The sequence below is a fragment of the Ursus arctos genome, unplaced genomic scaffold (assembly GCF_023065955.2).
Source record: "Ursus arctos isolate Adak ecotype North America unplaced genomic scaffold, UrsArc2.0 scaffold_3, whole genome shotgun sequence".
Classification (NCBI taxonomy): domain Eukaryota; kingdom Metazoa; phylum Chordata; class Mammalia; order Carnivora; family Ursidae; genus Ursus; species Ursus arctos.
The window spans coordinates 11606539-11631422 of NW_026622985.1; the positions used below are offsets into that span (position 1 = coordinate 11606539).

At 46.3% G+C, this 24884-nt stretch overlaps 1 protein-coding gene across 2 annotated transcripts; it reads left to right on the plus strand.

Moving 5' to 3' along the window:
• The first annotated feature begins 240 nt into the window (after positions 1 to 240).
• INHBA (inhibin subunit beta A) lies at positions 241 to 24074 on the plus strand. 2 transcript variants are annotated; one of them, XM_057304370.1, is made up of 4 exons: positions 241 to 430; positions 3810 to 3993; positions 8705 to 9242; positions 18542 to 24074. In XM_057304370.1, the coding sequence occupies exons 3-4, from the start codon at positions 8855 to 8857 to the stop codon at positions 19426 to 19428; spliced, it is 1275 nt and encodes a 424-aa protein (XP_057160353.1). In that variant the 5' UTR covers positions 241 to 430; positions 3810 to 3993; positions 8705 to 8854; the 3' UTR covers positions 19429 to 24074. The 2 variants fall into 2 exon arrangements, with proteins under 2 accessions (XP_057160353.1, XP_026358588.1); XM_026502803.4 differs by lacking the exons at positions 241 to 430; positions 3810 to 3993 and having other exon boundaries at positions 8126 to 9242.
• The last annotated feature ends 810 nt before the right edge of the window (positions 24075 to 24884 follow it).

The following is a 24884-nucleotide window of genomic DNA, read 5'->3' on the forward strand; positions in this document are numbered from 1 at the left end:
TCAAACGAGAGCGAGGCACCTGGAAATATTTACTAACCGAGCTGAAGCAGTGCCAGAGCGCGCTGTCAGTGTGCGCGAAAGTACACAGTGACCCGAACAACGGCACTCCCGTCGTGCGGGTCTGGACGTGCCACGGAGGTGCTCCCACAGAGGCAGAGAACCTTTGGACTCTTTCTATCAGCACACGAGGGACGCGGCAATTCACTGATAAAAAAAAAAAAAAAATACACACAAAACACTGTCCCCAGGCTTTTCTGCGTCTTCCCCTCCGAAGCTGCAATTTGGGACCAGGTCCTGGGGGTATCTTTGTGGACAGGTGAAGGTGGATTAGAATCAAGATTTCTGCTCCTACGGGTCCAATGGAATTTCTATGCTAAACGTATATGTCCTCTAGGCGGCACCATGGAAGTTACTCCCCGAGGGGATCCAGGTGAGGGAAATGCCTTCAACAATCCATTACATGGTCTCTTGTGAGTATTTTTGATACTCTTCTGGGGCGATGGGAAGATCCCCCATTGTAGTAGAGGTTTCCTGTTTGGATTAGACCTGAGTTATGCTAAACAATTTGGAGATATATGTTGGTCAGGAAGGACTTTGTGTGCGTTTTTATTCAGTTTGTATTAATGAGAGTGGGTTCTTTTTTAAATATATGTTTTTTGGTAGAGGTTGTAACTGATTATTTCTCTCTATATATTGAGTTTTTCCTAAATACTAAATGGTTACTTCTTGGGAAGAAATCCAGGCATTTCTGAGTCATTTGGAAGTGGACTGGGGCCTCTGGTTCCAAAATAACCATGTACCTGAGGAGAGTGTGATTCACATGTTGGAGTTGATGAAATGGCATCAGGGTGTCTAAGATATTCCGCTCAAGGGTGTCTCTTCATCTTAAAACAATCTCTGACTGACGCTCTCCTTTCTGGATGAGCCCAGTCGCTTGGGGACTCAGTCATGAGCCAGGCAAGTTGGCCTCATCGAGTGGAGAACAGCGTTTCACTTCTAAGCGAGTTCGATCTGGGCAAGTTCCCTCTCATGGGTCTCGGCAACATTTGTTGATGATGATGATGATGATTTTCCAAGACGTGGGATCCTGCACACAGTTCCCCCCGGGGCCTTAAGGAAAGCGCCACCTGAAGGGGCATGGCCTTCCTTAAATAGTCAATACCACTTCCTCTTAAAAGGGAAGTTTGGAGAACATAAGCTTGCTTGGAACATGCGTTAGGATTTAGGAAAGCATTCTGTTTTATCTCTTTGGATATTGACTGTGTGTCATTCCCCTAAGGTATTAAACAAATAAAACCAAGCTCCATCGTATTTGTTTGCTTGGGGAGAAAGGCATGGTAATCTCACTGTTGTGAATTTTACTTCAGGGAATTCTCTATCGCGTGGATTTATCTGATACGGAATCGCTAAAATGAACAACTCCTTCTTCATTCGCTTTACTCTTCCCCAGGAGTCTCTTGCCTCCTAACAGCTTGGGCGTGGGCCAGCCCATCTCATTTCGTTGCTGGTCACCAAGGTTCTGCTTTTGGTTCGAACACAAAGCCAGCAGGAAATGTCTAGAGGCCCCACTGGACAGTGAGTGGGAATGACAACAATGTCGCCCCAGAGGGACTCTTTCTGTGTCAGTATCTCTGTGGGGTGTGGACCTCCATTAATCAGGAAGCACAAGACACTTGAGGAGGCAGAATCACTTCAGTTATTAAGATTTTGCATAGTTGTCAAGGCCCCTTGGAGCATGCGTAGGAAGGGAATTAAGTGAAACTGGAACATTATAACTCTAGATTGGGGTTTCTCAATTGCAGAACAATTACCGTTTGGGGCCAGATAACTTCTCTGTTATTGGGGGCTGATCTATGCCTTGCGGGATGTTGAGCCACATCCCTGGTCTCTACCCACGAGATGCCAGTAGAACTTTCCTTCCCAGTTACGTCAGGCAAAACTGTGTTCAAACATTGCCAAATGTCTCCTGGGGAGGAAAATCATCCCAGTTGAGAACCACTGCTGTAGACTGAAGGATAACAGTTTACTGGTATTTTCTTCTTCTTCTTCTTCTTTCCCTAATCATTTTAGTTGTAGCATGTGGGTTCCCCTGGTTTAGACAAGGCATTTCCAGATACTCTGCTCACAGAGCAGTCATCCACAAACACAAGGCTTTGTGGGATATTCCGGTGGTTCTCCGAGAAACATGAGGTTTAGGAATTGGGGTTTGGATTAACCATTTCTGACCCTGTTGTTTTCCAATGAGTTTTGGAGGAATTTTAACGTTTCCTTCTCCCTTTCTGTTTGGCTGTGTTGGTTGCTTGATTTAACTTCAAAGCAAACAGTTTCCCAGCTCCACTGTGAATGTGAAATGCCGATTCTTCTTTGTCACCAATCTCTGTATCTAACCCAAGGCCCCGGCGATGGGCAGGCTCCGGCTGTCCAGGAAACAGGCAGGGCTTGCCAATCCTGTGTCCCATCTCAGCCATTTGATGAGCTCCTGAGCTCACTGCAGCAAATATCACTCTGGATCCTGCCCACGTTTTCTGGATTCTGAGCTGCCTCTCGAGGGAGTCACCGCTCCCCACCGAGGCTAGGCTTTCCTGCCTCGAGCCCAGAATAACACGGCAGCTGCTGAGAACACCTCGAGTCCTTTTGATTTCTCTCCATAGTCACGTTTTATGTTCCGTTTCCCAGACGGGATGAACCAGAAATCATGCTTTTTTGGAAACAGATTTTTCATAGGAAGGAGCTGAAACACCCCGAGTCGTCAGCGGCGGAGTCCGTGCTCCGAACCCCCCAGCCTCGTGCCATTTCAGCTGAATCAGACAACAACTTGCCGGTCACCTGCTTGGGGCGTTCGCGTCCCCCGGCGTGTATTTTTCACTGAATAACAGCAATGTGTGAGCAGCAGTGAAAATGAGAGAGCCATGAAAAACGGCCCCCTTTTCTAGGCCTGTCTCCTTGTTCCAGGAGTAGTGAGCAAAGAGACCAATTAATAGCATGGATGAAAGCCGAAGGACATACGGTTTGCCGGGGAAGAAAAATGAACATTCTTGCTTCTTGATCTATGCCAACTTTGTACGGGGCCAGCTGCTGCCACGGGTAAACACCGCTAGAAGTTCGCCCGAGCCCTAAGGTGTGTGTCACCACAGGCCGCAGGGAGGCACGGGGACGCTGGTCTCTCCTCCCTTCCCACCACTGAGCTCTTATCCTTAAATGAACTTTGTTTTTTGACCAGCTCCCTAATTGTGATTGAAAACACCAGCTCCCCAACAAGGCGCAAGCCCTGGAGTTAGCAGCAGCAAGACAGGCCCTAATTGCTCCATTTACATAAAAGTAGAAACATACAACGTCTAAATATAAATCGCTGGCACATCGTGCCTTTTGCAATTACAGTAAAATAAGGTACCACAGTTTCCCTCCCGGCTCCTTCTCGCAGCAAGCTGCTCCACCGGGTTCTCCAGGGGCTGCTCCTCGAGGCGAGAACAGAGCCCTGCAAACGCTCCAGCACTCGAGTAGTCGGGAGCTTTGTGAAGTCGCCAGTAAATCAGGCCGCCCGCACTAGGTGAAAAACGCGGTGGCAGCCGGCCACTGTGCTAGCGCAGAAGCGGGCTGGACCCAGCTCCACACTCGGGAAGGGGACAGCTCGTGGGGCGTGAGCGCTCCCGGCGCGCCTCTGTCCGCGCTGGAGCCGGCCCGCGGGTCCCCGTCCCGGTCCCCTGACCCTGGCCGTGCTTTCGACCCTGGCACCGAGGGCTGGTTCAGAGATTCCCAGCTGCACTCACTGAATAGTGATTTTTTTTTCTCCCCCTCTCTGAATTCTTTAGCTGCCAAAAGGGGGGAAAAATCAAGAGCTGCTCTTAAAAGAAGTTGCCCTTGCTGGTGCTCGGGGTAAAAATAGAGGCGGCCGCTCGGAGCGGCTTGGCCCAGACTCCCGCACCGCGAGCCGGGCTCGAGCAGCGGCCGCGTTCCGGCGTGATCCCCGGGAGCTGCCAGCAGGTGTTGCTCAAGGTACAGTAGCAGGAGCAGCGGGACCGCAGGGCCGGGCGTGGGGACGCTGCTGGGGGAGGGGGCAGGAAGTGAAAGAGAAACCAAACCGAGGCAGGAAAAGTAGATGCCTGTCAGGAGTTGGGCTGACCCGCTTCCCCCTGGGCCCTCGAGTTCGGAAGGGAAGAGATCATTCCCAGTCCACGATATTCGACAGAAGTTATTTTAACCTGCCTGCTTCCTCTAACACCCCCACCTTCATTTCCACTGAGTGTGGAGGCATTTCCAGGGTGGCTCACTCAGCTCTGAGGCTGGGGATGCAGGTAGAGAATGACATCACCGCTGGTGGGCTGACCTGGTAGGTGGGCACTTCAGTGGTATCCTGTGGCCAACTTGATCTGAGTCACACACACGTATGGGGTCGCTCCTGTAGACGGAGCTGTACACATTTCTGGGACACAAATGTGGACAAAGAGCCAGGAGGCATCTCAAAAAGAATATCACCGATTATTTTCTGAGCACGCCCTTGACCCTGCAGTTCAGTACTGGGGATCCCACTTTATAGACCGGGATGCTGAGGTTGGAGGTTATATGGTTAGGAAGCCGTGGAACCAGGGTCTGATCTGGGTTTGTTCTGTGCGCCCGAGGTCATAAACACGATGGTATTTCCAGGACACCGGGTTTCATGCCTGGGAGGGGGGTGGGTTCCCAGGCCCTGCAGGCCAGGGCTGTCCAGCAATGCTCATCAGAAAGGCTGGTGGGGTTCCTTTCTTACATAGGGGTTGAGTCCCTCCCTCGGATTCCAAACTGATGGGCAAGCAGTTTGGGACTTAACCAGCACTGATCCCGTTTCTATCTTTCCTTCCCAGACTCCCTCTGTTCCTCTACAACCTAATGATTTAATTTCTGACTTTATTTCTGCGTATGCAGTTCTTAGAATACCCCCCCCCCACCCCAATGTACAGCTCACCATCCACACTCTTCTCTGTGTTTAGCCAAGGCAGACCCTCCCACGCAGCAAACTTCTGGTGTCCTAAAGGAACCTCCTTAAACGACACATCAGGAGGCCAGAGCCTCTATATTTTGCTTGTGGGCACAGTGAAAAGTTTATTTTATGCATGTTAAATCCTGCATACAAAACAACATATCTGGTCATATGGCTTTCATTAGCTCCCAATTTTGCACATTTTATTCAACTTGTCATGAGTACCCGGCTTATGCTTCAGCTATTCCTTCAAACAACCCTTCCCCACTATGCTCCTCTGAAGATTCCTTCCAACTGTGTTCTTTCTCAGCCTTCCTAGCATTCTCTCCCCCAGCAAAAGCTCTAACCAACGTAACCCCTATTCCAAAGAATGTTCGTTTCTTTTCATTAGTCTCGTGTTCTATTTGTAACAATTTAGAAATCATAGGACTTAAGGTTCTGATAAAGAAGAATGATGTGTGAGCTTGCTTGCTTTCTCTGCTCATTGGATGGTGATTCTACAGACTTGGGAAGGGTATTTATAAAGTTCACTAGCAGAGGGTGACTAGTTTCAAAGTCCTTGGTGATACATGATTTCTGAAGCAGACATTCAATTTCAAGATGTAAAATAATAGTGTAAGTTATCACCCTATAGGTATAGATATTTTTCCTACTTCTTCCTCAGTGAAGGGTCTTATTTGAAAAAGTAAAATCAGAATCCCTATAAAGAGCACTGCAAATTTTCTTCCCTGTAAGAAACAATAAAATACTTTGTAAATAGAGGCAACTTCATGAAATAACAGATGTTTTATGTAAAGACATAAAACTGAACCTGAGTATAATGAGAAGTGTGTGCTCGGGCAGTAAAAGTTGGAAGCTGGACACTCAGTGAGCCATAGCTGTTCAATGCCAGTGTTTTTCTAAAAGGTAGTCTAGTCGGTCAGAGGTTTAACTGGCTCAGTGATCTCCAAGTAGTGTCCCAGCAGCCAAGAAAGGCTTTCCATTAGATAATGAATTATGAAATCTGTCTCACACTGGAAAAACCAGTCATCTGCTGATGTCATGCTGATTCTAACCAATCCCAAACAAAGCCCCAGCCCTCCTCTGTTTGAGTGGTACCAATGTGTGAGTGTGCAAAGTAGTACAGTATAAAACTTCAGAGTGCCAATACCATGAAGAGGAACTCATCAGACAGCTCTTACCTCATGATACCAGAGTCTGCTGGTGAAAGAGAGAGGACCGGAAAGGTAATGCTTTTTAATTCTTACTTAGGAGGTCTTGACACATTCAGAGTCAGAAAGGTTGGGAGGAATTTACCGATTGCATTTCCCTGCATATTGTTGATTTGTACCTTTTGATAGGGTTGCAGGCAGGTTAATACAGCTTTTAATAGTGGAGCATGCGGATAGATGGTGTGTGTCTACAGCCCACTCAGCACTTACATACAAGTACATATGCCACCGAGAAAGCTGTTTTTAAGAGTTACATTCACCAGCAGTAAACTCAGGGAACACACACACACTCACAGACAGGGGGGATCCAAATATTGATAAGCTGCCTGTATCTACATGCTGCTATTAGGACACTCCGAATTGTTTGGAGTCATTAGACTTTGAGTTTTATTTCAGACTCTCTTGTAAAATTTAATTGGACTACAAAATGCTTTGGGTACTGTATATGTGAAGCCCAAAACGGTAGATTATGTTAAGTTTTTTATGTCAGAGATGTTTTATTAACCGGTTATAATGCAGATGCCCCCTCCCCATTCTCTTTCACTGTCCCCTGCTAAAAAAAAAAATTAGACTCTTTGGGGAATGTCGACCAAGTCTTAAGACGAAGCGCAGAGTCATTGATGTTCCTGGAGGAGAAATCTCAAACTGTGATAGATGGCTTGGAAAAGAGAAAGTCTTGCAAGTAATTGTTTTGGAAAAGGGGGACAGTGTGTCCGGTTCAGAAAAGCATTGTTATCTATGCAAACTGTAATTTTACCTTCATGGCACAATTTATCTGCCCTCCCCCTCTTGCCCTCACGTTCTAGGCTTGTAGTAATGATATTTATTAACTTTTTCTACCCAGAGCGCATTGCTTAACTGTAATACTCTGAACACACTAGGTGTCAGATATAAGCTGACTGTATCTACAGAAACTGAGGGCTTATGTGTGGGAAAGAAACCGAGAGAGAAGGAAAGCTTTAACAGATGGACCTCTTAAAGATACTTCTGCATGATAAAAGCAATAAGACAGAAAAATGAAAAAAAAAAAGGGTGGGGGGGAGAATAAAAAAAACTCAGAGGCATTGTTTAAAAATTCACATTTTTCTTTTTCTGTGAACATTGAAATCCATGATGATTTCATCTGTGCTGTTCCTTTGAGGGAAAAAGGAGCCGTCAGGGGGGCCAGTCCAAGAGCACGTTGGTCCAGGACAGGGTAGGGGGCAGACTGAAAAACTCTCACAGGGCAGAGGAAATAATTGACCAATACATTTGAGAGATTCTTTTTCCCTGGGACCGGTTATCCAAGTCCTAGGTGCACACTGTCTGTAGGAAATAATGTGGGAAAGGCCAAATGAACTTTGCGTTTTATCTGTGAAGTTGGGGCAGGAGGTCTGAAATGTGTGAGCGTGTGTGTGTGTGTGCGCGCACACACACACGTCTGCAGGGCAGAAGGGGGCGGTGGCTAGGAAGAGGACAGAGAGTTTCAGGTGACAGGAGCAGGTAGAATATTGCCTGTGCGTTTGCAGTTGGGAAAAGGAGAGTGTCTGAGATGACCCCAGACAGAAGTCCTACTCCACTCCGCTCAGATTCCCTGCCAGAGCCCGCGACCCTGAACATTTAAATATGAATGAATGGGGAGCCGGCGAGCTCCAGGACTCCCTCTGGTCGGGACTGGCCGATCTGCCCCAGCAGCTCCCCAGCCCCTCTCCCCGACCCCCCACTACCTGTCCGCCCACCCCCGGAGCGCTGGCCCCGCCTCGCGAGGCCGGCCTGGGGGGTCACCTAGAGCTGCGGCCACGTGGGGTGCAGGGCCCTGGGGGCAGAACCGTTTCAACCTAGTCATCCCAGGAGATTGGGACAGTGCCTTCCAGTGGGGTTTTCTTTCCCCTCCAAAAGAGGAAGAAGGTGAAGCAAGGGGACTGGGCAGAGAAAGCAAAAAAAAAAAAAGGGGGGGGAAGTAGAACAAAATTAGGAGGATTTCTTTCCGAAGGGAAAGTAGAACTCCGGAGAATGGTGATATCTGAAGAGAGGTGTGTGTGAGGGAACAGTGAGCAGAAGGAAAGCAGCCTGTCAGAACACGGGCTGTCCCTCCCCTCCCTAACCACAGCCTCTACTCACAGACAAACTCCCTCCCTCGCCCATTCACGCACTCACTTAGGACCAATCGTTCTCTCTCTCCTCTCTCTCTCTCTCTCCCTCTCTCTCTCTCTCTCCCTCTCCCTCCCTCTCCCTCTCTCTCCCTCTCCCTGTCTCTCTCTCCCTGTCTCTCCCTCCCTCTCTCCCTCCCTCCCTCTCTCTCCCTCTCCCCCTTCTCTCCTCTCTCTCCCTTTCTCCCTGTCTCTCTCCCTCCCATCCTCTCTCTGTCTCTGTCTGTCTCCCCCCCCACCCTGTCTCTCCCTCCCTCCCTCCCTCCCTCCCTCTCTCCCTCCCTCCTTCTCTCTCACTCGGAGACAGTCAGAACTCTCCTCCCTGACAGCCACAAACCTACAGCACTGACTGCATTCAGAGAGGGGACCTGCAACAAAACTTCACAGCAAACTTTTTGTTCTTGTTCCAGAGAATTTGCTGAAGAGGAGAAGGAAAAAAAAAAAAAAAGAAAGAAAGAAAGGAAAAAAAAAAAAAAAAACCCTGTGCGTGAGGGGGGAGGAAAAGCAGGGCCTTTAAAAAAAAAAAAAAAAAGGCAATCACAACAACTTTTGCAGCCAGGATGCCCTTGCTTTGGCTGCGAGGATTTTTGTTGGCGAGTTGCTGGATTATAGTGAGGAGTTCCCCCACCCCGGGATCCGAGGGGCACGGCGCAGCCCCCGACTGCCCGTCCTGCGCGCTGGCCGCCCTCCCAAAGGATGTACCCAACTCTGAGCCGGAGATGGTGGAGGCCGTCAAGAAGCACATTTTAAACATGCTGCACTTGAAGAAGAGACCCGAAGTCATCCAGCCGGTGCCCAAGGCGGCGCTTCTGAACGCCATCCGAAAGCTTCATGTGGGCAAAGTGGGGGAGAACGGGTACGTAGAGATAGAGGATGACATCGGCAGGAGGGCAGAAATGAATGAACTCATGGAGCAGACCTCGGAGATCATCACGTTCGCAGAATCAGGTTGGTGCGGGCATTTGGGGGTGGGGGCGGCGTGGCTCCTGACAGTCCGGGGAGGAACTTGTGCCTCCGGCCGCAGAGCGCCGGGGGCAGGTCAGCCGGTATTGGGCGCCGGGAGCGGCGGCGGCCGGAGGGGAGGCGGGGAGGGGGGGAGAGCACTTCACGGCAATGGAATTCTAGGCTGAGCCCCGGCTGGAGATGGCTCGCTCCCGCTGGCGGGACTCAGCCGGTCACCCCGGAGGGAGCTCCAGGGGCCACTCTGGAGCTGGAAGCCGGTCTGCGAGAGGCTCCCTCGCCCTGCCTCTGCCGGCAGATCTGAGCAGCCCCGAGGAAAGCCCGGGCCGTTTTGTGGGGTGCTGGGGGAGCCCGCGAGGCTTCCGGACCCCATCCAAAGTTTTTTATGGGGGGGGGCGCCGCGGAGTGTGGGGTCGGGGGTGGAACGGCACAGATGAAGTCATTGTCTTAAAACAAACCTTCCCTTTAAAAGTCCAGTCAGGGGCCACACCAGAGAAGCAGGGCATACTTGTTAGTGACAGTCCTTTTTACCTTAAGAAACTCTGTCTTATAAGAGCACAGGCATCACATTCTAGGCAGCAAAGAGGGACTCTGGGGGACAGTTGACATTGAACCAGCAGTCACTTTGGGAACACTGACTTTTGCTCTCTGAACAAAGAAAGAAAGAAAGAAAGAAAGAAAGAAAGAAAGAAAGAAAGAAAGAAAGAAAAGAAAAAAAGAGTTTTGTTCTCTGCAAAGTTACTAAAGCTCTCTGCCAAGGAATGCAACCTTGACAAAGTGCTCGGAGATACTGCACTGAACTCTCACTCAATCCTTAAGAGGAAGAACTTGAATAGATTCTAATCATTGGCCCAGGACCACACTAACCTGTTGCTGAATAGAAAAATACCTGTCAGAAGTGTGGCCATCGACCTGGAGCCAGGTTATTTGTACAGTTATGGGACACAGACCCTTCGCATGCTGCAAGCCCGTGCACGCCCAGGCACACAGATGTGTTAATACCGTGTTACTTTCACGGTAATGCCAGCCTAAAGAATTGTATCCCTTGCCAAATCCATTTGAAAGGAATGCCATTGTTTTGTTTGGTAGAGCATATGGCCAGTAAAGTACGTGCAGGGACTCCCAGCATTTCTGTTTAAAAGTTTGCCGCAGCAGTATAAACAATTAAGGCAACGCTCAGAATTTCCAATCCTGAAAACCTGTTGACTCAGATGTTCTGTTTTCAAGAAAACCATGCCAGACCTGGGCATCCTTTTTGGGGGAGCAGATAGCCTGCTGGCTTCCCGGCTTCCCTGGTGAGAGAAGTCCTGATGTCCTACAAGCTTCCCCGGCAGGATAGTGTCTCTCTCTCACCAGAAGCTTCTTTTCAAAGAAGGTCGTTCTTTCTCTAAGCTCTTTCTTGATGCCATCCCCAAAGGACATGATCATTATGACTTTATCTTTTGAAGCTTATTGAGGAAACAAAGTCAGGTTGGTGTTTTCACCTTGCCACTCACCTTTCCTGATGGCTAGGTGGGAAAGAAAGTGCTCACTGACATTGAGTCCAGTGGAGGGGGGTGGATTCCAGTGGTCTAGAGGTCTGTCTGCTCCCTGTGCTGATACAAAGGGACCCTGTATATGTTTTTATAGACCAATAACCACCCATGATGGCTTTAATTGTAGGTCCTACTCAATTGGCCTTACGCGCATCAGATGACTAAGTGTACCTATGTCTGTGACCACTTTTCCTGCACACCTGATGCCACCAACAGCCTCTCTTCCTGACCTAGCTGACTGGTCTAGAAAATCATGCTCTTGGCATTGAGAGGTTTTGCAGTGAAAGAATTTGACCTTTTACATTCTTTCTTACTTATGGCCTTCATCTCAGTGGCTGTCTTTTTCTCATTTATATGAAATCTTTTCTTTTCTTCTCTTTTCCTCTTCTGCTCGGTGTTTAGTTTAAAAGAAATTGAGTTACTTTTTTAAAAGGTGGTTCATTTGACTCACACATTGACTCCAGTTTAAGGTTTGTAATGGAAAAGTCCTCCTGGTTGAGTTTACAACTTGACTTTGGGTGAGCTGCTGGGGTCACAGAAAAGGTTTATGACACACTTACTTATTTTTCTCGTCTGAGAAGTTTCACACATCAACTTCAAGTTGATTTACTATGATTTCGCGGAATTAACGATTGCTATCTGGACAATCTCCTCTCCAACTGGAGAACCAGATGAGTATTTGGTTGCTGATTTTGCCAACCAGGAAAGAGCTTTATCATCTGAATATACAAAAATGTCTTGTTGCTTTTGGAATAATTCAACCTTCATAATATTCCAACTATGTCAAATGTAAGAGTTTGGAGAACAGCAGAAGGTGTTCATTTTTCTTTCCTTCATAAACTATTTTGTACAGCATGGAATCCAGTGAGTCAGTGTCACCAAGGCCCGTGCCACACACGCACACCCATAGATGCATCTTTCAAACTTCAGATTCCCCAGCTGGGGGGATTCATGTTTAATTTTTGCCTTCACCCTTGTTGATGGTTAAACAAAGCCATGATGTGGTCCGGCAGTTGAGGGACTGCAAAAAGCTCAGGTGCCTAGAACCCTTGGAACTGAATTTGTCCCATCTTGGACTCAGGTGAAAGATGCCCCATCTTTGTAAAGCTGATATGAGTTGTCATTAACTAAGTGGTGAGGAATGGCACTCGGGCCCTCTGAAATTTATTCCAACAAATAAAAGTTATTTTTTTTAACGCATGTCACCCAAGATTGCTCACCAAGATTACTGCATTCTTGGGACAACTGGCACAGAATGCTCTGTGTTTACCTTAAGACCTTACAGGAAAAGAAGGGATGGGTAGGGTCAAGTCAGCTCTCTGGGTAATTGTTATTGAAGCTGAAATCAGTGGCCTTTTTGAGGGCCATATTTTATTTTACCTTCTTGTGATCCGTGACAATATCTGGTCAGTGTACAATCACAGCGTATCAGGGAGTCTTCATATGCTGCCAGATTGATATGCTGATTATGGTAATCAACTTAGCCATTGATAGAACTTGTTGAAGAACCCTGAGGGTTCAGAAAGACAAATGAAGCACCAGGAAATGGGAAATGCTCACTAAGCCCAGGTGTTGTTGAAAGTAACACATAAATCTCCCCCTCTTGGAGGATTCCAGTTACAGAAGAGTTGAATTAGAAATACACACTTTCCAAACAGGGGTCTAAGAAGGCTTGCTTGGATGACTATTTCTCCCCCCAGCCCAAGAAAGCCATGTCAAGGTGGAGGTGACCCCCACTGATTCCATGCCAGCCCAAGGAACTTTCCTGCGAATGACCCCTCACTGAAGGGTGCTTTCAGGGGTTACACACTTTCTTCTCTGAATAATGCGAAATGGTCGGCCACAAGAGGGCGCATTCCAAAGACTTTTGCTCCTTAGCAGTTAATCTAGGGAAAGGCATTTTCAGCTCCTGGAAGCCCCATTCTGTAGCGCCCAAATCTTGGTGTTTATCGGTGGCCCCCTGCTTCCTCTCATCCTCCAGAAAAAGTTAGGGTTTTATAGGATGGGAGAAACATGACTACCTGTGACACAGTAAATGAGACAGAGGAAAAGAAATGGGGATTCTAGTGATACATGTGAACATTCCGGAGCTCTATGGAAGACAGAGGAATGATAAATTTCAGAAGCAAACAAAGCAGAGCGTGGAGAAATGTGACCATGAATCATCAGCAGCACTGATCTGCTAAGATCCCTAAGACGGCTGGCTGCCTGGCTTTTACCAAAACGCCTTCCATCTCCCCTCATTTTGTTGCCTGGTTTGCCTGTCTTATCAACACTTTTCACCAGCGACAAATGACAAGTGACTTCCAACAGGGAGGAAAGGGCTGTTTGCTGAATGCCTTGTGAGAAATTGGGTACAGCTTCAGAGGACACGTTTGTCTCCGAGCTGAGCGTGGAGCCAAATGGGGGAGAAGAGACAAGAAGCAAGATGCCTAGTGGTTAGGGCCTGTGATGTAGGTGGGTCGGAGTTGGGGTGGGGGAGCCCTCAGAGGGCAGAGTCAGCTCTCACATTTGGAGAACAGGGAGTCATACCTTCCCAGGCACTTTCAGTGAAAACACGTATTTGTCTTGGCCCCTCTTCTGCTAAAATATACTCGAGCGTGAGCTGTAGATCAGAATTCCTCATACTCCACCGGTTCCTAGATCCAAAATCAAAAGTGCAAAAGTTCTCAGGAACTTTGGAAGAAGTCTCTGAAATTTCTATGGGTTGAATCTTGAGAATTTTTTCTACTTCTTTTCGGAACCTAACTCCTTTCTCTCTCTTCTCTCTCTCTCTGTCGATTTCATCACCATTGAAATGAAAGACACCCGAATGTGGCCGAGCACTTACAACTCAATAGCAGATCCTAAGAAAAAGGATGAAGGCTAACAAAATTAATCCAGATAATTTATGACTGTAGTTCTGCTACAGGCAAAACCCCGGGCTGTAGGTTAAGGGAGGCATAACCTCTAAGACCTCACTTGCTGCCTTCTGCAGAAAGCCCTGGAAACAGTCCAAATGCAAAGTCAGTGCTTCAGAGAACACACACGTGTACCTGGTCCTATGCTCCTACCAGTGACCGCACCGTATTTAGGCACAGTGAAATCTGGGTGCAGAATGGAAAGTTAAAGTAACAGCCGCATTTTACAACAAGGCTTTTCCCCCATGGCGAGTTAAAATCCTCTATCAACAACAAGATTTTCCACATTCACATCAGAGACGCAATGATTACCCATATGTACAAGGGCAGCGCACTTAAGGCAGAACCCTGTTGAGGAAAACAAAACGGAACACAAACGAAACATTGCGTGTGTGTGCGTGTGTGTGTGTGTGTGTATGTATGTTGCTTATTTCATTGGAAATGTTCATACGCCCACAGATCTGAGGTGCAGGGCTTGAGGAAGAGCAGCATTTTGAGTCCCGGTGGTGTGGGGGATGGGAACAACAAGGGGCTTGGTTGCTTAACCCTTGGCAGGCCTGCTTTCGTGATTGAGTTATTAAAAACATTGGAAAAATTCTGAGAGCAAAGGAAAAAGGGGCTTTTGGGTATTCTTCCTGCTAGCTTCCTGGCTTCCCTCTGTCCAAGCCCCCCTGCCCAGCAACCTTTCAAAGGTCTTTCCTGTAAGGTGCCATTTTGATTCCTCCTACTCATTTTTATGTACCTTTCTCCCTCCCCTTGGTCTGCGTCCACCGGGCTCACAGAGGTTTAAGTGATGAAATATTATCACCCACATGGGTTTGCGTGGGACTTTTCTTAGTGAATTACTCAGGCAGAGCAGGCTGTGATACAAGCCTTGCTCACGAGCCTTGGGAAGGAAAAAATAGCACAGAGGATGAAAAGAATATTATCAGAGTAGGTAATGAAAGGTTAGCAAAGCCAACAGCTATATCCAGGTAGATAGGTAATAATGCAGGAACCCAGTGCGCACCTGTATAAACTAACACTGTGCCTGCTCACAAAGCATTGTGGGAAGGCTTCCATTTCAGGATTCCATGCAGGAGATAGTTAAGTCGGACCTGAAACTGATTAGTAATTGATCCTAAACACCTCAGCCTCAGGCAACCTCCTTCCATTTTTCAAATTGTTATGCATAGAGATTTGAAGCCTGGAGCATCCTCAAAGCATCACCGCAGTATAGCAATCTCGCTTAGGTAAAATACAGATAAAGGGAATAGAATCAAGTGACTAGCTCTATTTTTCATACCTAAGAAATTTGAGGGTTGTAATATCTTTCTGAAACCTACAGCCCTGATAAATAGTAATCGTCTCAGCTTCTAGCTGTCTCATTCTCTACCCCCCCCTTCTGCAATGAAAGCTAAATGTAAAAGAAAAAAGAATATTGCACTGCTTAATAAGCCAAATACAATAGAACTTGTAAAATGTACCTGCATATAGGGTAGACATTAGGAAGACTTGCATCTCTCTCTTCCCCCTGTTCTCCTGAGCATTATGGCAACAGCATTTTCATGAAATTGGATCTGTTTTATTTTTTTTCCCTGATAAAATATCATGCAATATACAAATAGCAGTTCCAGAAATGGACACCAGGAGAAGGAGGCGACAGGCATGTCAATTAGTAGGGGGAAAATCCAAATGTCAGAAATATGGGGGAGAGATACAGCACGCAGGCAATGGATGCGAACACAGGGAACAGCGTCTTTCAAGCTCAGATAATTAAACCGATGCCTAAATCTGCTCCGTGCCTCCCCACAATACGCAGGCGATGCCATACAGTTAATTATCAGCCAGGACCAGGTTGAAAGTCATTTTATGATGCCTCTCTGATCCTAATATAACAGCACCTGACAGATTGAGCCCCCTCTAATGAGTACTCTCTTTGTACGATCCTCTCTCAGGAACACTAAATCATTTGCTTCCAAGTACAGCTGCCTGTGAAGAAGGGGTGGGGCTATATCATGCCTTAGAAACCTGCTCTTGTGGAATGAGGGGCTGTCCTGGAGGCTGGTGCTAGAAGCAGGGGACCTCAGCCCCCCCTGGCCCTACAAAAGCAATTTGCATGTGCTCTTGCTCCTCCTATCAAGTCGGCCAGTTAGCCCACCCTGGCCCCCGCCCCCACCCCCGGCATCTGTAGACGTCTCTGGACTCTCTTCATGGGAAGTCTGACGGGGGCTGGTCTGCACTGCCATCGGGACCCTCTCTTTACCCAAGGACCGAGGACCATCTACCTTCACCCCGGCCCCTCCTGTCAAAGCCTGGGTAGAAGCAGAGGGGAGCCTGTGGGAACGAGTTACCTGAAACCCAGAGAGCTTTCCCATCCTGAGGATGAGTCAGATTCTCCAGTTTCACACTCATTCCTAGAAAAACGAAACACAACCTTGTGCCCTCTGGCTTCTCTAATTTAGCAGCTACTATCTCTCTGTCTTTACATCGGCACCCTGCACAGTTTAAGGTTTCAGAAGCTGGCCTGTGTAGAGGCAGAAGGGAGAACAGCAGGTAGCTTGTTGCTCTCCTCTGCGGGGCAGGGTGGGAGGTACCTGCCCGCCTGATGGAGCCTGCACACTCCTGGGGGGGGGGCTGTCTGAGGTTTGGGTAACTTCCGGAAGGACCCTACCACTTCAAATCTTCTGCTGAGTGTCTTTTTAAATTTAAATCATTGAGCTCTCCTTCCTGGAATCTTCTCTTTCACTTTCCTAAAAAAAAAAAAAAAAAACAGCAACAAAAAACCCACCAGTGTTTAGCAAAGGGGAATACTGCATTCACGTTTTGAAAAGAAATCATGCTCCCTAAAAAAAGACAGTCTCCCCTTCTGCTAACTGCTCTCCACTCGGGTGATCTAATCGTAAATGTAGCTTTATCATTCATTTTAACTCCTGCTGGAGACCCAGGGCTGGAGGAAAAGGAGCCCCCCCCTGCCCCCCCAACACCGGGACCACCACCACCACCATCGAGGCCAGCGTGCTAGCAACTTAATACCAAGATGCCAGAGAATCTTTTGTATACATATGTAGCCTTTCCTGGCCCTGGCCTCTGTGAATTCACCACTGTCAGAATCACAGTGTGCAGCGTGTTAAATTAAGAACAGAATCTACAGCGCGCAACGCACAGAAAAGCCTGCCTTATGCTGCAGAGAACTTGAAACGGTGCCGAAAATTTATAGTACCGTAAACATCTCAGGGCTGAGAGTGATAAGTATGGCTGGATTTCCGCTAGCTACAGAAACCCAGGCAGGGAGACCCTCCTAGGGAGTTGCGAGTTCTAAGATGACCTTCTCTAACATTGTTCTCAGATTCGTGTAGGGGATGCACGTACAGCGGAGGGTTGTAAGCAGGTACCCGCCGGGGGCGGTCAGGCAGAGAGGGCGTGTTTCATAGACCACCGAGTGGGGAAAGTGCAACTGAGGGAAGACGTTTCCTCAGTCAGAGAATTCTAGTCTGGACACCTGCTCCTTACAGGAGCTGCACGTATCCACATAGAGGTACTTAATGGAAAGAGAAGGGAACCCTTTAAGTGAGGCAAGAGCTGAATGGTCTCTGCATCCAGCTGCCTCGCCAGTGTGGGGATTTCCTTTCTGTTAGTAGCAGTTGCTGTAATTGGGGCTCATTAAGCTGCATTCAGAGGGGAAGGAGGCAAAAACGGGGGACGTAGCAGTGGGAGGTGGATCTCTTCATCTAACACGACTGCATGGTAAAGACGCGATTGCCTTGTTCCTGCTGGGCCATGACGGCGATTGAGATAGCTAGGATCTCAGACCAGGGGCATCCTAAATCAGACTGGCGGGGGGGGCGTCAGCGGGGGTCAGGAACTGAACCCTTATCAAGGGCAGCCACTGAGGGTGATGTGTTGAGAGCAGGAGTATTCTAGGCAGGGGTCACTGCCTGGAGGTGAGAGAGTGTTTGGGACGCACCTGACCTAGAACAAATACTGTGGGGCTGCACCCCAGAGGACGGGGCACTGGGAGAGAGCTGGAGTTGAAGGCAAAGCGGTCGAGGAAGAGCCCAGAATCCTGAGTAGTTTCTGTTTTATGCCTGCTTCATGGAGCAATGATTGGAGAGGGGTCTTGGCTCCATGCCAGAGAGCCAAATTCAAGAAAGGGCTGCTGCAACGACCCAGGAAAGGAATGATGGAGGGGTGGGGCAGGTCGTGGCCAGGGAGGAGGAGGCTAGCTCGGTGGGCACTGGCCCCACTTACTTCCTTGGGGGTGTCTGTGTATTTCTGTGGGAATAGCTTGCTAGAGCTCACAGTGGGTTTTCATCCGTGTTAGGCCAAGCCTGTGGTATAGTGGGTCCAATGTCATTACACCATTCCCATTTTATAGAAGATGCAACTGAGATTAAACAGTGAACAGATGCACACCACCCCCCTCCCCAGGCTCCCGGACACTGACTGAGATCTAGGCTCTCTTCTTTTTAGAGCCAGGAGTTGACAGACTTTCTCTGGAAAGGGCTGGAGAGCAAATGTTTTAAGCTTTGTGGTCCAGTCTGTGTTGCGGCTCTTCAACTCCATGATCTAATGCAAAAGCAACCATAGACAACCTATAAAGAAAGGAGCATAGCTGTGGTCCCCATAAAACTTCATTTATGGGCACTGAAGTGTAAATTTCACATAATTTTCACATGTCACAAAATACTCTTTTTCTTCAACCATTTAAAAATGTCAACACTGTTCTGCCGGCCTGGGGGCCTTCACTCGCTGACCCCTGCTGGAGATGGCCTGTGGCAGAGGCACCCTGCTTGCCTGAAATGAGTGAGTGCTGACCCCCTGGCTTGACTAACGAGTGTCCCTGCTCTCTTGTGCTGTGTTTCGTCTGCAGGCACAGCCAGGAAAACGCTGCACTTTGAGATTTCCAAAGAAGGCAGTGACCTGTCGGTGGTGGAGCGGGCCGAGGTCTGGCTCTTCCTCAAAGTCCCCAAGGCCAACAGGACCAGGACCAAAGTCACCATCCGGCTCTTGCAGAAGCAGCCCCAGGGCAGCGTGGACGCAGGGGAGGAGGCCGAGGAGATGGGCTCCACCGAGGAGAGGAACGAAGTGTTGATATCGGAAAAGGTGGTGGATGCGCGGAAAAGCACCTGGCACATCTTCCCCGTCTCCAGCAGCATCCAGCGGTTGCTGGACCAAGGCCGGAGCTCCCTGGACGTTCGGATTGCCTGTGAGCAGTGCCACGAGACGGGCGCCAGCCTGGTGCTCCTGGGCAAGAAGAAGAAGAAGGGCGAGGAGGGGGACGCGAAGAAGAAGGACGGAGGAGACGGAGGGGCAGGGGGAGACGAGGACAAGGAGCAGTCCCACAGACCTTTCCTCATGCTGCAGGCCCGCCAGTCGGAAGATCACCCTCATCGACGGCGGAGGCGGGGCTTGGAGTGCGACGGCAAGGTCAACATCTGCTGTAAGAAACAGTTCTTTGTTAGTTTCAAGGACATTGGCTGGAATGACTGGATCATCGCTCCCTCCGGCTATCACGCCAACTACTGCGAGGGCGAGTGTCCGAGCCACATAGCAGGCACGTCGGGCTCCTCGCTCTCCTTTCACTCGACCGTCATCAACCACTACCGCATGAGGGGGCACAGCCCCTTCGCCAACCTCAAGTCGTGCTGTGTGCCCACCAAGCTGAGACCCATGTCCATGCTGTACTATGATGATGGGCAAAACATCATCAAAAAGGACATTCAGAACATGATAGTGGAGGAGTGTGGGTGCTCATAGAGTGCCCGGCCCAGGGGGGACGGGAGCCAGAGTTGTCCAGAGAAGACAGTGGCAACATGAAGAAATGTTTAAGGTTTCTGAGTTAAACAAGCAGAAAAAAAAAAAAAAAAAGAAATTAAAAAAAAAATAAACTAAAAAGAAAACCTGAAACAGATGAAGGAAGATGTGGAAAAATTCCTTAGCCAGGGCTCAGAGATGAAGCAGTGAACAAGGTGGGAATTGGGAGGGAGAGGGAGAACAGCGCCCCCTTCATTTCTTCTGATATCAAGGTGATGACATCAGTTGCTTACACGGGAATATTGTCCCCTCCTTTTCAGTCCCCTTTCAGTGTGAGCCTCTAAGTCGACTTGTCTAGTCTGCAATAACGTGGGCTGGCACATACCCAAATAGCATCTAGAAAGCCATGAGTTTGAAAGAGCCAGTTACAGGCGCTTTCCCACCCAGTTACCCAGGTTGTAAGGTATGTCTGTGTGACCCTCTCTCTGTGTATATCAGCCCGTGCACACACGCACACAGACACACACACACACATACATCCACACACACAGGCATTTCCACATGACATGTGCATACACGTACTGGTAAGGGAACAAGAGTGTGCAGGTGGTCACACTGCTTTTTCTGCACCAGTTTTGCACCAGAGCAAAACAAAACAAAAACCAACATTAAAAAAAAAAAAAAAAAGCAAGCAAACAAACAAAAATTTGAGAACAAGAATGGGAAGAGAGCGAAATCAAGGAACAAAGAATACCAAGTTACATTTCGTTAAGGTGCTTATGATCTTAGTACTATGCAACCTAATAGGTTTGAAACTGTTTACCTGAGAGAGAACAAAATGAGAGACTTTTTTGTATTGGAAGTAACCTGATTAATTTTTATTTTCTTCAAGGAGAGATACTTGAAAGGAATATGTTTGTCCATCTGTTGGATCCAAACATTTCTATATTTTGTAAATGTTGTTTTTTTTTTATCGTTTACTATTTGCACTACGATGGTGTTTGACCTGTCTAATCCTTATTTAACAAGTATTTTCTTTGGGTGGGGGTGGGGGGGGTTAAGAGCTGCACTTAATGTGAGCTATAAAAGAACTGCTACAGCACACAAAATAGCTATTTTTATTATTATAATTATAATTATTATTATTATTTTGTACCTTAAAAAATAGACACATACACCAAAGACATTTGTGTGAGCCTTTAAACAGTCTGTCTGTGGTTGGTATCATTCACCATCAGTGAGTCAGGGGTTGGGATTCAAGGCGGAGTAGGGTGGATTGTGTTCAGGCTGAAAAGACCTGAGAAGTTTGGTTTTTGACTCCTTTGACATCCATGAAACGGAACATTCCATACTGGATGTACAGTAGTTGTACACTGTCGGCTATCATGGAACACTACATGCTTGTGTGTGGATATGCACGTGGTTTGCATACGCACACCTGTGTGTATAGATACATGGATTGCACCAGGCCCACGCACATTTGAAGCACGTCAGGCTGTCATTTTGTAATGTTCTTAAAGCAATGAATGTTTGTGTGCAAAACACAGTATTTTTAAGAAGGATAGGCTATAGTTTTTGCTTTTCCTCGGAACTAGGTGGGCGCATTTCAAAAAATGTGGATGGGAAGAAGCCTGGAAACTCCAGGGACTATTGAGCAAGACCCTCTTTCATTGTGCAGGGACCCAGCTCCCTCCTCTTTCTTGGCCCCCACCTCCATCCCACCAAGTATTCCCTGCAGGGAAAACGGGAAACCCATGTTCTTCAAGGTTCTAGGCTGATTTTTTGTGTGTGCGATTTATATTTATTATCTCTTGGAATCAATCTTAAATCAGAAAGCTTTTTCAGAGAGAAAAAAATTCATCTTTAGGCCAGAATAAGAGTGGGGTACTTTTTTTGGGGGGGGTGATTAAGGCCTAATTGTGAGTAATATGACTTGCTGGGCTAAATAATGTTGTTGTCACTAATTAAAGAATAAATAACTTGGGGGGAAGGTCTTAAGAGATTGGTAATAAGAAAGAGAACTACAGGGTGTTATCAGTGGTAAAAATCCCAATATTTTAATTTACAGCCCAAACTCTTGATATATAGGTTTGTATGTATTGACTCAGATGCAAAAAAGAAAAAAAAAAAACACTTTGTTTTATAAATATCAAAGTACATGCTTAAAGCTAAATTTCTACTAATTTATTCCACAGTATTTAGCTTGCCTAGAATAGCTAATAAGTTATTCATTTATATGCTTTTAAAAATACAGAGCCTTATTTTTACCGACTTGTTTGAAGTTTGCAAAAATTGAAAAAAATGCTAATAATTTGGAAAAATTGCATTCATTAGTATTTTGTAAAATACTGAAGCTTTCAGCCCTATGTCAGTTCATAGATTTTTTTTAAAATTAATTGTAGGAAAATAAAATAGTGAGAAACCAAACATTACTGAAGGTGGTTTAGCTCTTCTTGAGATATTTGTACCAAATTGGTGTACTATGACACTAGGCTGTACGTAGGCAAATTCTATTAATGTTGTTACCGGGTAGATATACTTACCACATCTTGAGGTCCACCCTTTCTTATGCAGAACTATAACATGTACTCCATGGGAGTGGACTCTACATGTAAGAGGGAGAGCGTGCAACGTTGGTACTTGCTTCCTCACTCTTAACCATTGACCAGGAAATCATTCAGGTGGGGAAGGTGGGCATGGTGAGGGAAGTTTCGAGAAGAGCGGGATGGCGATGTTCAACTTTACAGATTTGCATGAAAAATGTAGAGGGCCTTTTGGACTGCTGCTTATTTCGTAGTGGCAATAATAATGGAACCTTTGAAAATAGTGTGGGGAACCAAGTCCTAGTTCACAGTGCACTAGCAGAGATGGCCAGGGCAGTGGGAAAAGCAGGGTGCTCCAAAGACAGCTGATACCTGTTTGTGGCTCCCATTCAACTTGTGTGTGCGCCATCTTGTTTAAGCCCTATAAAAGAGTGCTCGACACAGTGGGGGTAAGATGGAGTTTGATTAGTGGCTATTGTAATTGGAAGCAGAGCAAAATGAAATTCCATATGACAATATCTGAATGAGATGTGTTAATTGAAATTAAATGATTGGGTTGTCAAATCCAAACTTTGACATTATTTCATTAATGTTATATGGCCTTGAAATAGAATTATAAATTGCTGCTATCTTTAATAATCTTGGAAGATATGCAGGCTTGTAAACAACCACACTTCTCATGTAGCAGCACGAGGCCGAAAGAAAAAGCTTTTAAATTCTACCATATTGGGTTCCTCACAGTAGGTTTTCCTTAAAACAGGGTGGCTCCATCTGATCTTAGCATCTCTCTACTCTTTCTCTAGGGCTACTCTCTAGGCTCTTAAAAATCTACTCATACCAATCTTAAATGCTCTGAGAAGTATTTGTCCGCAAGTATTTTTTAAGAATGATAAATATTTGGTAGTTTGAACTTTCTTTCTTTTTCTCTTTCTTTTCTTTCTTTCTTTCTTTCTTTCTTTCTTTCAACTTCCTTCCTTCCTTCCTTCTTTCTTTTTATTTTTTTCAAAAAAAGCATGGCAAATTCCAGCACACTGAGTTGGGATTTTCTTGTCCCTGAAGACCAATCAATTTCATAGATATTTAAGATTGATTCCACACTTTGTTTTCAAGGAGAATGCCTGCATTCTCCTCTAAGGAAGAGCAAGTGAATTTTGCTTTTCACCCCCGTGGGATTGGACCTCAAGAAGTAACTCTAAAAAACAGAGAACACAAATGCCTCAGTTGTATTAAGCTTCGATTCAAATTATTATGTTCACTTGAAAAAAAATGATTTCCTGGGGGCCTTTTGGCAACTTCCCTTTTCAACGTAGAGAAGAACTTAGTCACCCTGAAACCCTACACAATAAATTGGAACTTGTAGATGTGGGCAGAAGGTTTGGGGGTGGACACTGTGTGTGTTTAAATTAAACCCTTTATCACTGAGAAGCTGTTGTATGGGTCAGAGAAAATGAATGCTTAGAAGCTGTTCACATCTTCAAGAGCAGAAGCAAACCACATGTCTCAGCTACATTATTTATTTTTTATGCATAAAGTGAATCATTTCTTCTGTATTAATTTCCAATGGGTTTTACCCTCTATTTAAATGCTTTGAAAAAACAGTGCATTGACAATGGGTTGATATTTTTCTTTAAAAGAAAAATATAATTATGAAAGCCAAGATAATCTGAAGCCTGTTTTGTTTTAAAACTTTTTATGTTCTGTGGTTGATGTTGTTTGTTTGTTTGTTTTTATTTTTTTATTTTTATTTTTATTTTATAATTTTTTTTTTTGGCATACTACATGCAGTTCTTTAACCGACGTCTGTTTGGCTAATGTAATTAAAGTTGTTAATTTATATGAGTGCATTTCAACTATGTCAATGGTTTCTTAATATTTATTGTGTAGAAGTACTGGTAATTTTTTTATTTACAATATGTTTAAAGAGATAACAGTTTGATATGTTTTCATGTGTTTATAGCAGAAGTTATTTATTTCTATGGCATTCCAGCGGATATTTTGGTGTTTGCGAGGCATGCAGTCAATATTTTGTACAGTTAGTGGACAGTATTCAGCAACGCCTGATAGCTTCTTTGGCCTTATGTTAAATAAAAAACCTGTTTGGGATTTATTTTTTATTTTTATTTTTATTTTATGTCTTATTGGTTTTCCAAGATCAACTTTGCGCACATATTGCTACGCCCTTTGCTGGGTGATAATTTCGTTTCTCCTGTAATTATCAGGATGAGTATGAGAAACTGACTGAATGGGAGAGAGAGGACGAAAGCTGGAACAAGAGAACTCAGAGAGGAAGAGAATAAATATTGCTGTGGCAAGGCTTTCTAATAGGCTGCAGATGCTTGGACCAGCAGTAGTTATATTTTATTCATTTTGTTAATTTCCCATTTCTCAAACTGTAGTGGCAAGTAACATGAAATAAAGTAACATTCCTTTCCTCCCTCCCTCCTTCCCTCCTTTCCTCCCTTCTTCTCTCCCTCCTTTCTTCTCTCATCCCCCCCCCCCCGTTCCCTCTCTCCTTCTCTCCTTCTTCTCTCCTTCCGTCCTTCCCCCCTTCTTCCTCCTTTCTTCCTCCTTTCCCTTCTGGCTAGAAAATTGCAATTGCAGGGAGCAGCTAGGGCTAGAAAAAGATATAATTCAGGAAAGAAGAGAACTGGGACCAACAGGACCAATACAGCATCACAGAAGTCCAGTCGAGAATGAATTGACTGTTCGATCTTTTCTTCTATAGGTTTTGCTGTAGTAGCTATGTCCATCTAAGGGGTTATATGGAAGCAGTAACAGCTGTAAATGCCCATGTGAACCAAGCAAGTCCCCATGTGATCACCAGGTAGATGTTTACCCCGTTTTTACAGATGAATCAGAGGCATCAAGTAACATTAATTGGAACAAGGATTCCAAGCCAGGTCTATATTCAAGTTT